Genomic DNA, 13,743 nt, shown 5'->3' with positions numbered 1-13,743 from the left:
TTTATGGTTTACATATGTTGTTTTTGTTTACACGGTTTCTGGTGTGATTCAGGTTCGGGATGATTCCAGATTATGCATATCCGGATACATTCCACACTAAATTAAAAAAAAAAATACAACATGGCAGTTTACGGATGTGTATATCCCTAAACACCCTTTTTTCGTAAAAAAAAAATAGGGCTTATCTAAAGATGCATCTCTGAAAAACTCTCTGATGACATGGTAAGGTTTCTATAATCCAAAGTGACCCAAAACTTGTATAAATATGGTGTCTCTCATCCCATATTTTCTATAAAATACACCACAATCAGAGAATGAATTCCTACCTTGCATTTGTGTATTTCAATGGTGTGAAACTGTCATTTCAATTTAGGGTCATCAATGACACACCTCTCGATGATTTGATATCCAAACTGAATATTCTCCTAAGATATCCAGAAAATCGAAGAGTTGTCAAGCTCAAGTATCGTTCATCCTCGTTTGACAGCGAAGGGAATATACAATTCGCCAATTTTGAAATGAAGACGGGTGAAGATTTAAAGGTTGTGTGGAGCATATTTTACTGTTACGCATCAAAGGATCTGATTAAAGTGGATGTGAAGATTGCAAGATCGCTCGGCGATGTTATCAATATGTTGCAACATCCTAAACTACCTGTTTATAACGATATATAATGTTAAATTTATATTGACTATTCTCAATGTAATGTTGAGTATTTTAATTTAATGTCAAATTGTTTTTTCTAGATCTTACTCATTTGTCTCTGTTTCTGATTTGAAGTATTAGAACCATTTTCAAAAATACATATCAGAAATATATCAAATACACTTTCGGAGATGCAACTCCGAACTAAAATTAAGTATAATAGGATTGACTCATCCGTTTGTATTAAATTTTGTAAAAAATAAGTACATCTGAAGATGCATCTCTGAAATTTAAAGATATTTTTTTTATTTTCATCAAGGATTTGTGAGAAGGTATAGAAGTGGAAAAAGAAATTCATTAACTTGATAAACCTTCTAGTGACTACTCCTTAATTTGAATAAGGAACTTTGCGTATTACTTCCCTACTTGGAGCATATCTTATGGTTTTAGTTTAGAGATTCAATAAAACTTTTGCTTGTTCAAAATGAAAAAAAAGGCATTTATGTAAAACAATTTATTGAATATGATTTATCAAAGCATCAAGTTGAAATTAGAACTTTTAATTATGCAAGTAATAATAAACTTATATCTTTTAAAACATAATTTAATTCTATGTTTCTCAATAAAATGTTAAGAAATGAATTGAATAAGATAAAGTGACGTTATAAAATCTTAACGATAAAATAATAACAAATACTCTCCATTTTTTATTATTATTAATTTTTTATTTTTCACACGTATTAAAAAATATAATAGTTATGATATTAAAAAAATTATGAAATTTTTTACAAAATTGTCCTTCATTAATGATATTGAAAACACAAATGGACATAATTCAAAGGAAAGAGAATAATAAATATTTAAGGGTATAATAAAAAAAATAACATGATTCATTGCCACGATTTATATTGTAATAAAAAATAATTTCTCAAAGCGAAATTGGAGATAGTATATGATAACTTGATCATATGCCTATCAAACAAGCCGTCTCAAGATCAAATTCATATGCTTACATGCTTAAGGGAAAGATTAATGATTAAGCAAATATCATTTTAGTTATTATAGTTGAAAGGCTTCGCTTCATCCCTTTATGCAGCCATGTGAATCATCTATTTGACAAATATCCACAATATTGGAGACAGTTCCCAAGCATATAATCTAACCATCCATAAAAAGTTACAACACTGTTCAACAAGAAGCAGATCCAAAGAGACAAGTTCTCCATAGATCTGCAAAGAATTTTCCAAGCTCCTAACCAAAGGTTTTTGCTTGTCTCCCGTGATAGAACTACAATTCGTGATGCTTGTATACATGTATATATACACGTGAAAACGAGGTATCAGTGTTTTCTTTCCCATTTCCCTTCACGTCTGTTCTCTCTTTCTCTACGTTCACCAAGCTGCCTTGACTTGCTTCCCCTTGAACTATGTCTTTGGGACCCATATCCACCAGATGGGCCATCAAATGCTGATGCCAATTCGGGATCTCCAAAGCTGCCGGTATCCCCGGAATCCTTGCTTCCATCAATATTCTCTTCGTATATGCTGCCACTGTCATCCTGTCGGTCACGCGACTGTAAGATAGTTGGCATCTGGCCTGAAAATGTCCGCGAGCCAGAGAGAACTATAGTTTGTGAGGCTGCCATTGATGAATTGGTGGAAGGAATTTCAGGCTGTAAGCTTCCAGTGACAGCTCTAGTGCTCCCTTCATTACCAGATCTTCCATTGTCTCTTTCCCGAAATCTATCCCTAGGTCGACTACAAGATGAGAAACCCACAATACAGCGTAAACCAAAGATAAAGAAAACCATGAAATAACATCTATCCTTTCCAAGAGAATTGCAAGAAAAAAAATGTAACCAGAACATTCAGGGCAAGGATAACTTTTCTTTGAAGATTCATCAAGGAAACTAATTAACAGCTTACCTGTTGTGAGTGGAGGAAGGAAAATCACGCCGAGAAGGCCGAATTCCCGATTCTGCTTGCTCTATTTCACGCTGAAGTTCCCTCTGCATATAAATAGAGGTATTATTTCAAAAGCTGCAAAGCAGAAAAACAAAAAACAAAAAACTATTTCTTAAAGCTTTTTAGGTTAAAAAAAAATACAACTAAATTATCAACTAAAAGAAAAGATGCTGCATTTTTTTCCTTCAGAAACGCTCTTTGTTGAAAGAAGATAGAAATAAATATATATCACAAAGAAACCTTGTGGAAGTAGCAGAGGCTAGCGAGTATGTGATATGTCAAAAAAGGGTTACTGCAAGAATGCCACACCCTCTTTAAAGACCACCAAGTGGATTGTAATGATTGCTGGACCAACTCCATATTCGACAATGATAGATTGAACCGATAAGTGTATCATACAATGGCACAAATTGTTGCTAAGATTGTTACCTGTCATTGGTCTCTTCATTAACTTGACAGCAACAAATCCCTCTCTCATTGTGATTCGTGGGAGTTTATATACAGAGCAACCCACTAGGCTTATTGCTCATCAGGTGCCCACTTCCGTGTGCTGCTGAGATATTGATACAGATTTTCCTCTATGTGGCTTAAACTGTATCATCTAGCCTTGCTTTACTTCTTCAGCATTATTGGTCAAGCAATGGCAGCACTCGTTTTTAAGTAGATCGTTATATTCTCTATAAAAACTGTTGGAAGTTTATATTTAGAGCAACCCACTAGGTTTATTGCTCATCAGGTGCCCACTTTCGTGTGCTGCTGAGATATTGATACAGATTATCCTCTATGTGGCTTAAAGTGTATCATCTAGCTTTGTTTTACTTCTTCAGCATTATTGGTCAAGCAATGACAGCACTCATTTTTAAGTAGATCATTATATTCTCTATTAAAACTGTTGAAGGTATCTTCTATTCAGAAAAACATCCACTTTAGGGACTGTCCATTTGCAGTTAATAATTAAAATTTTATTTCAATTTTTTTCCCATTTCCCAAGATTCCTGTAGTTAGAAAATTGTAAATCATGTTTTATCTATTCGATCAAGCTAAGAAAATCCTTGAGTGATTTACAAATCTTTCACTCTTTTCAAGTGACATCAAATCTAGGAAAAATGCATCTATCTTGTCTCTCTGGAGAAGATTGTTATTACTGATTATAAATTTATAATCAACTCTCTGTGAAGCAATTTAAAAAGCAGTTATTCAAGCTTAGAAATTGTGGATGTGTTTTGTAACTTTCAATGATCAATTGCCACAAATTTTTACCAAGAACTCCTTGGTTCAATTATGAATGGAACTGCATTCAGTTTGACTGGTAGCATACTAGCATTTACACAAGTTTAGCAAGTCTCAATGAACCAGGCTTGTACTAGTAGTGCAACACTTGTACTAGAACTAAATTAGTAGTTAATTATGTTTCTGAAATCAATAGAATTATAACGCAATTGAGAACAAACTCCTGTTTTAAGTGTGATTACCTGTGCTTGTTTCTCTTTCTCCATATCAAGATTGTGACGCAGTTCCCTTGTTTTAGCACGCTCTATTTCTAATAACTTCTGTCTTTCCATCTCTTTCTCCATTTCAGCCACTCTCTCCCTAATTATTTATTGGAAATTGCTTAGTTTGTCAATACAAAAAATAAATACAACTTGAAAGAGGCAGAAAAATCTTCAGTAAGGAGCTAATACCTATCAAGTTCTTGCAGAATTTCTGCTTCCCGTAAAACTGCTTCTTCCAAATATTTTTGACGGTCATGTCTCATAAGTAGTTTCTTTTGCCTACGGGCTAGGATATCTTCTTTAAGTTTGGACTTTTCTCTGATAACAAGTAAAACAAAATTTCAAATACTTTAGCCACAAGTTTTCAAACACTTCATACCTACAGACATACAAATGCTGCAAGTGTATGAAGGAAACAATTATCATTCCCTTCCAAGTGGAAAAGAGGAAATTTATAATCACTAACATGGTACGAATGCACTCCCTGATCTGCTCAAGCCTTGAAACATCCTTTCCGCTGGCTGTGAAGTTCACATTTTGTAAAATAGGTAAAGTGGAAGAGGGGTGGTGGGGGACTCTCAGCAACTAAAGAATTATAAAATGTTTCCACATGACCCCAAAATAGCTACGAAAACTTTTGCCTTTAGTTGCAGAAAACTTCATTTTCTATGGAGCAGAAAGAACTTACAGGATACACTTGGAATTTGATTCCAGTCTTTGGAATCCTCCATTTGTCCTGGTAATGCATGTTCCTTCTGTATGATGTCTAGTTCCAACTTAGCCTCCTCTAGCTCCTAGAAATTATTCAAATATATGTAACAAATCTGATTAGATTTAAAAATAATGAACTATTAGGGCTAGTGACCTCTCATACCATATCATCTTGGTTAACTTTTGTTGAGAATACATCAAAGTATGAGTGAACTGCTGTCAAGTTGCCAAGGACCTATTGCAAATTAATTATGTTAAAAAAGATGAAATAAAATGTCACAGATGATTTGACAATGATGACCAAGTAAAATGTGTGACAATGGAAAGCCAGTAATGTTTCACAGGATGGTCATATATGAAACAAACCAAATTAAGTATTTATAAACTGGAAGAGCAAAGTTCTGATATAAATTTTTGAGGCTGTTCTGTTATTGTAACAAGACAAAGATAAGACTGTCAGTGTTAAATATAAAAGCATTCACGGCCCTTCCGCTATCAGCATATGCTTTTAGCAGACCTGGTCATTTAAGCAGGTTCGGCCTGTGCTTTGTGCACATTTCAAACACAAAAGGTTCTAATAGGAAGAGACACGTTAGATATCATAAAATACTTAATAGGTTTTAACACAACAGTCTAACGGGATAGTTAGCTTGTCACAACTACAAAGAGTAAAAAATATCATAAGATTGTAGCTAGTTATAGAACTAGATTTGTTGTTTGAATATGTCTGAAAAGAACCCCGTACAGAAGAAATTCTAACAAGGCCTCAAAACATAGTCGAAAGAAACTGATCCAAACACAGACAATGTTAGAGATGTAATGCTAAACCATTCATGCTTCTTCACCTAAGCTTTTTGAATAGTTGGCTCATGACATGGTATATGAGAGTCTCTATGACCAAGTGGTCTATAAGTCTTTCATTACCACCATCATTCTTCGAATAAAATGCTGAATTGAAGTACACGTTGATCTTGTTCATGACAATGGACACATTCACAATTAGAAGCTTACATTACACATAATTGAAGTTTCAACAAATATTGGCAATTTATAAAGTGTGAAACTCCCTAATTAAAGTAAAGAAGAAAGAAAAACTATATAATTTTTCGTGAACTTTAGAAAGTGTAAGAGCTGTATACAAATAGACAAAAACATATCATAATCAACCAAACAAAAAGAAGTGTGTCTATTCACTTGGGTGTCTACATTCCTAGGCAGGGCACAGTGATTGCATGTCAATAAACTAATTAGAAACCATACTCATAGGTTCACATGTGACCTGATGCTGGCATCAGTCACAAAATAGAGCTATGTGATCGATCACAAATATGCTGCATGGTATCAAGAATGTATTTAGAAGTTTATTGAATATTCACTGGAGAAAAGATCTCAATCAGAGACAGAGTACAGAGTACAAACACACACACACACTGTTACAGAATTGAAATGTTACCCAGATAACAAAAATCTTGAGAGTCTTGGATCTCTCCCTTTCCAATTAACCACTCAAATATTTTCAGGATAACCCTCTAACCTCCGGTTTCCTTATTTTATTCACACACCATACATAACTGCTACTAATTGTTAATTATAAAAAGAATTTAACTGCTATGCACTATCAATGTCAAAAGTTTTTTAGTGGCAGTTCTTCACAACCATTCATATGGATTACTTTTAAGGTGGTGAAAATAAAAGTCTAACATTTTTAAAAATCTAACTGTTGTGTTACTTGACAGTGTAAAGTATTTTTAAATTGTCAGTGCATATGAATTAAATCCTTATAATAAAACAGTAACTGCTAATAAAATAAATAACTGCCTACTCCCAACATTAATTTCTTCCTCTCCTCTTATAAATATTTTTTACAAGAGGTCTAACAATAGCAGATTTCAACACAAACAAAAATTGGATTTCCACAAATTTGAAAAGATGATGTGATAGTTTGAAGAATATTACCTGGAGCACAGATTCACGCGTGATAGCAAAATCAGGATCATACTGCTTTGAAGAATTCGAAGAAAGTACTTCTTTAAGGGCCTTACACAAGCATAATTTAGGAATTTGTTATGCGATAAGAACAAGCAAAAAATACTAATATATGGTTTATCTTAATCGGTACGAGTGACTAGTTTCATTGTAGAAGATACCTCTTTGTCCTCATCTCCGTCTCTCAGTCTACATAGAACTTGACACGTCCTCTTTTCGAGGTCTCCAAGATTTCCATCTAGAAAAGAAATAGAAACCAAAATTTTAAAGTTAAAAGCATGCAGAACACAACCCAAAGTTATAATAACCATTTCATACAGATATGACGAGGATGAAGATGTATAGGTACATTTTGTGGACGCTAAAGTTTCAACATTTTCCCATACAGTTTGAGGAATCAAAGAAATATCTTCGGGTGGTGAACAAAGACATGCATAAGCAATAACTGCCAATGAAAGTTGACGGATAGAACCATCATGTGATGGTTGTGTACTACGCAAACAACAAAGGCTATCAGCTGCTACAAGAAGAGATTGTAAATAATGGCGCTCAGCAAATGGTATATAATTTGAAAGAAGAATCATTGCATGAACCCTTATTTGTAATGATGTATCAGATGATGCCAGCACAACAACCTCATCCCAAGTATTTGAAACCAGCTGAGATAGAACATAATCAGGAACAGATAAAACTAACTTATTTGGAACAAAGTCGGTGCAAATTCTAAAATTTATCGGTACTCTTTCACCATTCATACACTGACCAAGAAGTCTTCCCAAATGTTTAACTGCTATAATACGTTGTTCAGGTTCTGCGTGTCCTAGGAGTGTACAAAATAGATCTGTGAGAGGAACCTCGCTTTCTCGACTGTTATAGATGCCTCTGGCAGTCAAATAAGACAGCCATTTATCGCTCCGCAAACGCCAAGAGATTTTAGGTGCATTGCAGGCAACTTTCTTTATGGAAGAACATATAATGCCTACCACATTATCCAGGGAAAAGCTATACGGCATTCCAAGTAGACAATCAAGCATCAAACAAGAAACTTCCCAGCAACTGCTTTCTTGGAGGACGGTAATCAATTCAGAGAGGCCTTGAACACCAATTCTCCAATGAAGAGAAAACAGGTCAGATGACTTAGCCGGTGAAGAAACTTGATCATCATCTTCAAATTTATGAAATTTTGGAGAAACCGATGTCAAACATTTTGAGAAGACAAAACACTCTGCTGATGATATTGTCAGTTTTCTGCTTATCTGATGATGAAGGTTCCAACAACGTTCAATAGCTGGAGTAAGTTCAGATATGAGAACCTCTATGTCTTTAGAAAACCCTTCTAAATCTTTAGAAGGAAAATGACAACGATCATCAGCAGCAGTAGAATTGTTATCGGTATGTTCTACATTATGGACATCACTCTCAAAAGAATGGTGACATATATCACTAAGAAACCATGGATTTGGTATGTTATCATCAGAAAGCCCACACACATTTGCACAAGGAAAAGGAGGCAACTGAAGAGGAATAACACCAAATGATGTTAATGCATTCACTAATAGTAATCTGCAATTATCCATAACACATTGAAACGCACTGAGATAATCATAGAGAGAAGCTGTTGGCTCTGAATCAGTAAAGTTCACCAAACTTAATAAAGACTGCAAAAAGTCCCTTCTAAATTGAATAGATAAGTCAGGGAAAATTGAAGCCAAAATAAAAATACCCAGGGCTACATTGTATTCTTTATCTTTCTGTTTGATTTTACTTAATAGAACACTAAAGCATAATTCCTCAAAGTTAAGACAGGAATCAACTTCTAATAACCTTTCATCATGAGAGACCTTGGACAAAGAATAAGAAATAATTGGTTTCAACAAACGTAACACAGAATCAAGAAATGGCACATCACAGTATGAAGAACTTGAAAGTGACACAAGCACATGCACCAACTTAGGTGTCTCGGGAACCACGGCTTCCATGTGCTCAACTATAATAGCTTCAAGTATAAAAAGGATTATTGTTCTGGCATTCTTTGCATTATAACCTTTCAAATTATCATTACCAATCGGAGAAGTGAAAGAAAATGGCCATGAACACAGCTCGGAAAGCCAACACAAAACATCAGGCACAAGAGTGGAAGATACAGACCTTAGCTGCAAACCAACAGCCTCTAAAATGGCTTCTCCAAAAGATTCAAACTTCCCTTTCATATTTGGAAAGAACTTCCAGAGTTCAGGGTAGACTGCAGAAAAAGATTGCTCTTCATGATATTGGTTGCCTCGCTCAAATTCTTTCTTGGCTGAGGAACTATGTTCAACCTGTGAATCTTCAATCTTAACCTCTTCATATTTTTTATTGATCACATTATCAACAACTGCAAGATCATCAGCAAAAATGGAAAGTAAATATGTCATCTGAGACAGATCAGATGCAAGGAAAATTTGGTCTTTCATATATTGTTTGGCATTACGAGATACTGCCATCCACCCTAGAAATCGAACCAAAGGGTACACAGAACAAGAAAAATGAGAAATTCTCTGCATCCATGCTGAAGGGGGAATTAAATTTCCACAGAGGTAACCACTTTGGATGCTAGTTCCAAAGTTTTCCTCTTCACCTCCATTGCTTGATGCAATAACCAATTGTTTTAACAGTAACCAACGTCGTTCTACTCCACGTGCTCTTTCTTCTGCCAAATGCAAATTACCTTCCTTCGGCTCATGATGAAAAGATGCCAGCATCTTGTTCAAGTCTTCAGCATATTTTAGAATGATATCGATCACACTTTCTGGAGGGCAAAATAGTTTAGTGCCAGTGTGCAAAAAATACACAAGGCTTTGCAGGAGAATTTCATGCATTGAAATTTGGTCTCTCTGCAAACGATTGATCAAAAAGTTACAGAGTAGAGCTTGGTTTTGTCTAACTAAGGTTAAAGCATCTGCATGTTGCTCATCATGAGAAGACATCTTGATAACCTGTTCATCAAAACCCTCAGAATAATAAGAGCCACTTTCACCATCAGATACTCTTAAATAATACTTCCTATCTAACTCTGCAGCCTCAAGCAGAATATGAAAAACAAGTTTATCTCTTTTTCTCTCTATATGCGCTATTGTTTCTAAGTTAGGTTTATTTTTTCCAAAAGCCCCTTTTGCATCCACATTAGCATGAGACTGCTCGGTTTTAACTTCCTTTAGGTTCAAAAGGTCTGGATGTTTTGAAGAGGCTCCAATAGAAAACATAAAATAAGGGTTTACATGGCATTCTGCTGCCAACAAAAAAGCATCAATAGCAGCATCATGAGTTTCAACAGTGATTTCATTCTGAGAATGCAAATCTAAAGCCAAGCGCCTAAACTCAGAAGCACGAAGCTCACAGTCATGATAGTTTAAAAGTTGAAAATAATCTGCCTGCAGGTTGAAGTATTCAAAACCAAGGCCGGAATCTATAAGAACATTCGATAGAAAACGATGGGTGGAATGTTTATCCACCACATGTTTGGATTCCAGTCTCACATCCGCATCGCGAGAAACAGAGCTATTAAGGTTAGGAACATTAGAATTGCTTCTCAATGAAATACCCTGCAATTCTGGTGGAGCAAAAAGTAGATTACGGTCTTCAACGAAATCAGATCTTCCTGCTGTTTCCGGTACCTCGGTTTTGCCATCAGACTCATCTTGACTATTGAACTTGGAAAAAGTACCTCCTCCGTTAACTCCAGAAGAAAGAAGTGAAACAGATGCAGCTTCATTTTCAGTTGGTTTTAAAACAGATTTGCAAAGGTCAACATCAGGTGGCAGTAACATGTGTGGTTCCAGTATCGAGAGAAGCACACTACAGAAAGAAAAAAAAAATAGTAAAAGCTGTAAAACAACAAAAGAAATCTAGCTAGGTTCTGACAAATTGTCATGTTTTACCAGATGAATGTACAAGAAACGTGTATACTAGTTTAAAGTCATCATTTAACATTAATTTATAATAATCAAATAAGGATCCAAATGCACTTTATTTTGGCATCGAATATTTAGCTATAATATGATTCATTCTTGGTCCAGTTAGAATGTGAAAAGATCAACAACATATACTTAGTACTTCATTGCATATATAAATGAAAAAAAACTGCATAATGATCCCAAAAAACAAATAATGTGGCTCAGATATGTGACCCCGTGCATTACCTAGGAGTCACAGACCCATGTCTCCACTCTGATTCCAAAGAAGGAAGAACAGCTGGCTTTTGTACTGCAGCACGGATGATATTTAGAGCAATCATGCAATTGTGCTCCTGCTTTTCGGGGAATGAAGAAGATAGATCCCCAAAAGCTATTTTGCTTTTTGATACAGCAATAGCAGGATCAAGAAAAGGCTCCAGCATCTCCACAAGAAAGAGGATTCTGTGTTTAACTTCCTGTAAAGGCACATAAAAAAAAAGAACATTATTTGACTCACTTCTTTGTTTTTTCAGAAAAATTAAAGGTGCAACCTTAACAAATGAAGAGCTGAACCAATATATCCCCAAAAGAGTTATACAAACCAGATGGATGTTTCTTCCACAAAACTGACTATGTAACTTGAACTGTAGAACAACGATTTAAACTAATCTGTTGACAAAGAAATTCATCTATTCTCTCCAAAAAGTAAGAGAGAACACGTAAGCAAAGAAAATATAACTACTAACACATCGCAAGTGTTCAAGTAGGATTAAGACCCCTTACAGGAGGTTCTCTAGTCGATGCAGTACTCTTCTGTTTAAGGGACCATGAGACATAATTGTTTTGAAGATTCACTTTTAAGAACAAAGTTACACCAAGAGTTACACTTACCCCATAACATTACATCATCCATAACATTACATCAGATTAAATATTTTTCAAAATCAACTGTTGAATTGAAAGTTACTATTATATATATCATATATATAAATTTTGACATTATTCTATAATCATTTCATATGCCATCAAGACATCAAGATTAGTGTTAAATGCAAGTTTACTGTTGACGTTAATTTTAACACGTCTTGATGGCATGTGAAATTATTACTATACTAGTATATATCTAAATATTTTGTACTAAATATATGTAATTTTTTTTATAAATATAGCTAAACACAAAATGTTAAGTTAATGAGATTTGATGTTCTGTTTTATTTGATTATTAGAAATTTTGCCTTCATTGAGGTCCGCCCCTAGTCACCTAATTGCCGCAATGGGCATGCCTTCATTGCAACCTCTAACACCTACATTGTGTTCGGTTTGAAGAGGTGGATTTAGTCCCACATTGCTTAGAAATATGACATGTGTAGCGTTTATGAGTGGGTACAATCCTAACCTTACAAGCCGGTTTTATAGGGTTGAGTTACATTCTAAGATGGTATCAGAGCCTATTATTGGACGCCACTAGTCACCGAATCGCGGCATTGGGCTTACCTTCATAGCAGCCTCCAACACCTATATTGTGTTGGGTTTAGTCTCATTGCTTAAAGAAATAGCATGAGTAGTGTTTATAAAACTTGGGCAACCCTCACCTTACAAGGCAGTTTTGTAGGGTTGATAGACCCAACCCAAATTCTAAGAATTATTAATTTATAATTTTTTTTTTTTGTAAGAAATATATTTTTCATGAAATTCTTATTATGCTATTTCATTATTGGTTTACTACTTTTTTATTCTAAAAGAATAAGTGGCCTAAAGCCCAATTAGATTGATAGTGCTTTTTAAGTAACATTTATTCTGCAGTGGGCTTCAAGGGCCTTTTACTCTCTAAACCTAGCTTGGAAACATTAGAGACAGCAAATACACACAAATTGCTGCCACATAAACATAACAAGCTCCTCACTAAGCACAGATCTGGCCGGAAGTAATCAACAGTGATAAATCCTTTTTTTGGCATTTTCATAAACTATGCCGGTGTGGGCGATATGCACTACGAAATGCATGAAATGCCACGTGACCGCCGCGACTCAATTTCACACCGCACTGGCCCATGTGGAGGAGACTACCCCTGCACTGCTCCCCCGTTATAGTTCCTCCTTATAATGCAGCTACAGACAGCCTAGAATACAGCTATACCTTACTTTGAGGGTCTACACTCTGGACCTCTCTAACCCCCAAGGCCCCAGTTCTTTCTTGAATAGCTAGACGTTTTTTCCTCTCATCGTCTATTTAAATATTATGGTATCCTACCCTGCCCACTTTAACTATCTGAGGTCTACTGTTGTACTACCTAACTATTTGCAACTTTTAGAATTTTGAGTAGCTTAACTCAACCCTTCCAAAAACGATTTGTAAGATGAGGAGTGCTCCTACTTAAAAACACAATGTCCAGGCCTTATCTCATCTAATGCGGGACTCTTAACACATCCGCTCACAAGCAAGTCTGGACATTTGGAGCGTAACCGGATTGGTCTAAAGCGGGTGGACCAACGGATCTTAGATAAGCTCAAATACCATCTTAGAATTTTGAGTTAGACCCAACTAAGCTCTTATAAAACCAACTTGTAAGGTGAATATTGTCCCCGTTTATAAACATAGTTTTCTGCCTTACCTCATTCAATGTACTAATGTAGGACTCTTAACACACCCTCACACTCAGAACTAGAACTGGACATTTGATGCGTGATTCGAGGAGTCCGATACCAGGTGACACAACATATCTTTAAACTCTGATACCATGTTAGAATTTTGGGTTGGACCTATCTCAACCATTACAAAACCATCCGACTTGTAAGATAAAGAATGTCCACTTATAAGTACAGTTTCATGTCTTACTGCATCAAATGTGAAAACATTATTTAACTAACATATGGGCTATCTAACAATACTCCCCCTTTAAAAGTTTCACCTAGTTCTCAAGTTACACATATACAAGTACAGAATTTGAAAAGAGTCTAGGTATGGGTTCGATATAAATTTTAAGAATTTACAATAGTTATTTCGATGTGACCT

At 35.3% G+C, this 13,743-nt stretch overlaps 1 protein-coding gene across 4 annotated transcripts in view; it reads right to left on the bottom strand.

The window, feature by feature from the left end:
* Positions 1-1,637: 1,637 nt before the first annotated feature.
* The window catches only part of LOC127076635 (uncharacterized), a 41,257-nt gene continuing 29,151 nt past the window's right edge, over positions 1,638-13,743 (bottom strand). The window contains exons 16-26 of one of the 4 annotated variants that reach the window (XM_051018340.1): positions 10,978-11,207; positions 7,147-10,633; positions 6,961-7,038; positions 6,770-6,850; positions 4,977-5,048; positions 4,791-4,896; positions 4,569-4,623; positions 4,292-4,420; positions 4,082-4,199; positions 2,571-2,653; positions 1,638-2,393 (exon numbers count right to left, since the gene is read on the bottom strand). In XM_051018340.1, the coding sequence (XP_050874297.1) occupies positions 1,985-2,393; positions 2,571-2,653; positions 4,082-4,199; positions 4,292-4,420; positions 4,569-4,623; positions 4,791-4,896; positions 4,977-5,048; positions 6,770-6,850; positions 6,961-7,038; positions 7,147-10,633; positions 10,978-11,207 (4,848 nt within the window). In that variant the 3' untranslated portion in view covers positions 1,638-1,984. Of the gene's footprint in view, positions 2,403-2,570; positions 2,654-4,081; positions 4,200-4,291; positions 4,421-4,568; positions 4,624-4,790; positions 4,897-4,976; positions 5,049-6,769; positions 6,851-6,960; positions 7,039-7,146; positions 10,634-10,977; positions 11,208-13,743 lie in introns of all 4 variants that reach the window. The other 3 variants (XM_051018341.1, XM_051018339.1, XM_051018342.1) reach the window with 3 other exon arrangements.

The sequence above is a fragment of the Lathyrus oleraceus genome, chromosome 4 (assembly GCF_024323335.1).
Source record: "Lathyrus oleraceus cultivar Zhongwan6 chromosome 4, CAAS_Psat_ZW6_1.0, whole genome shotgun sequence".
Classification (NCBI taxonomy): Eukaryota; Viridiplantae; Streptophyta; class Magnoliopsida; order Fabales; family Fabaceae; genus Lathyrus; species Lathyrus oleraceus.
This window is presented reverse-complemented; position numbering and strand designations above follow the sequence as displayed.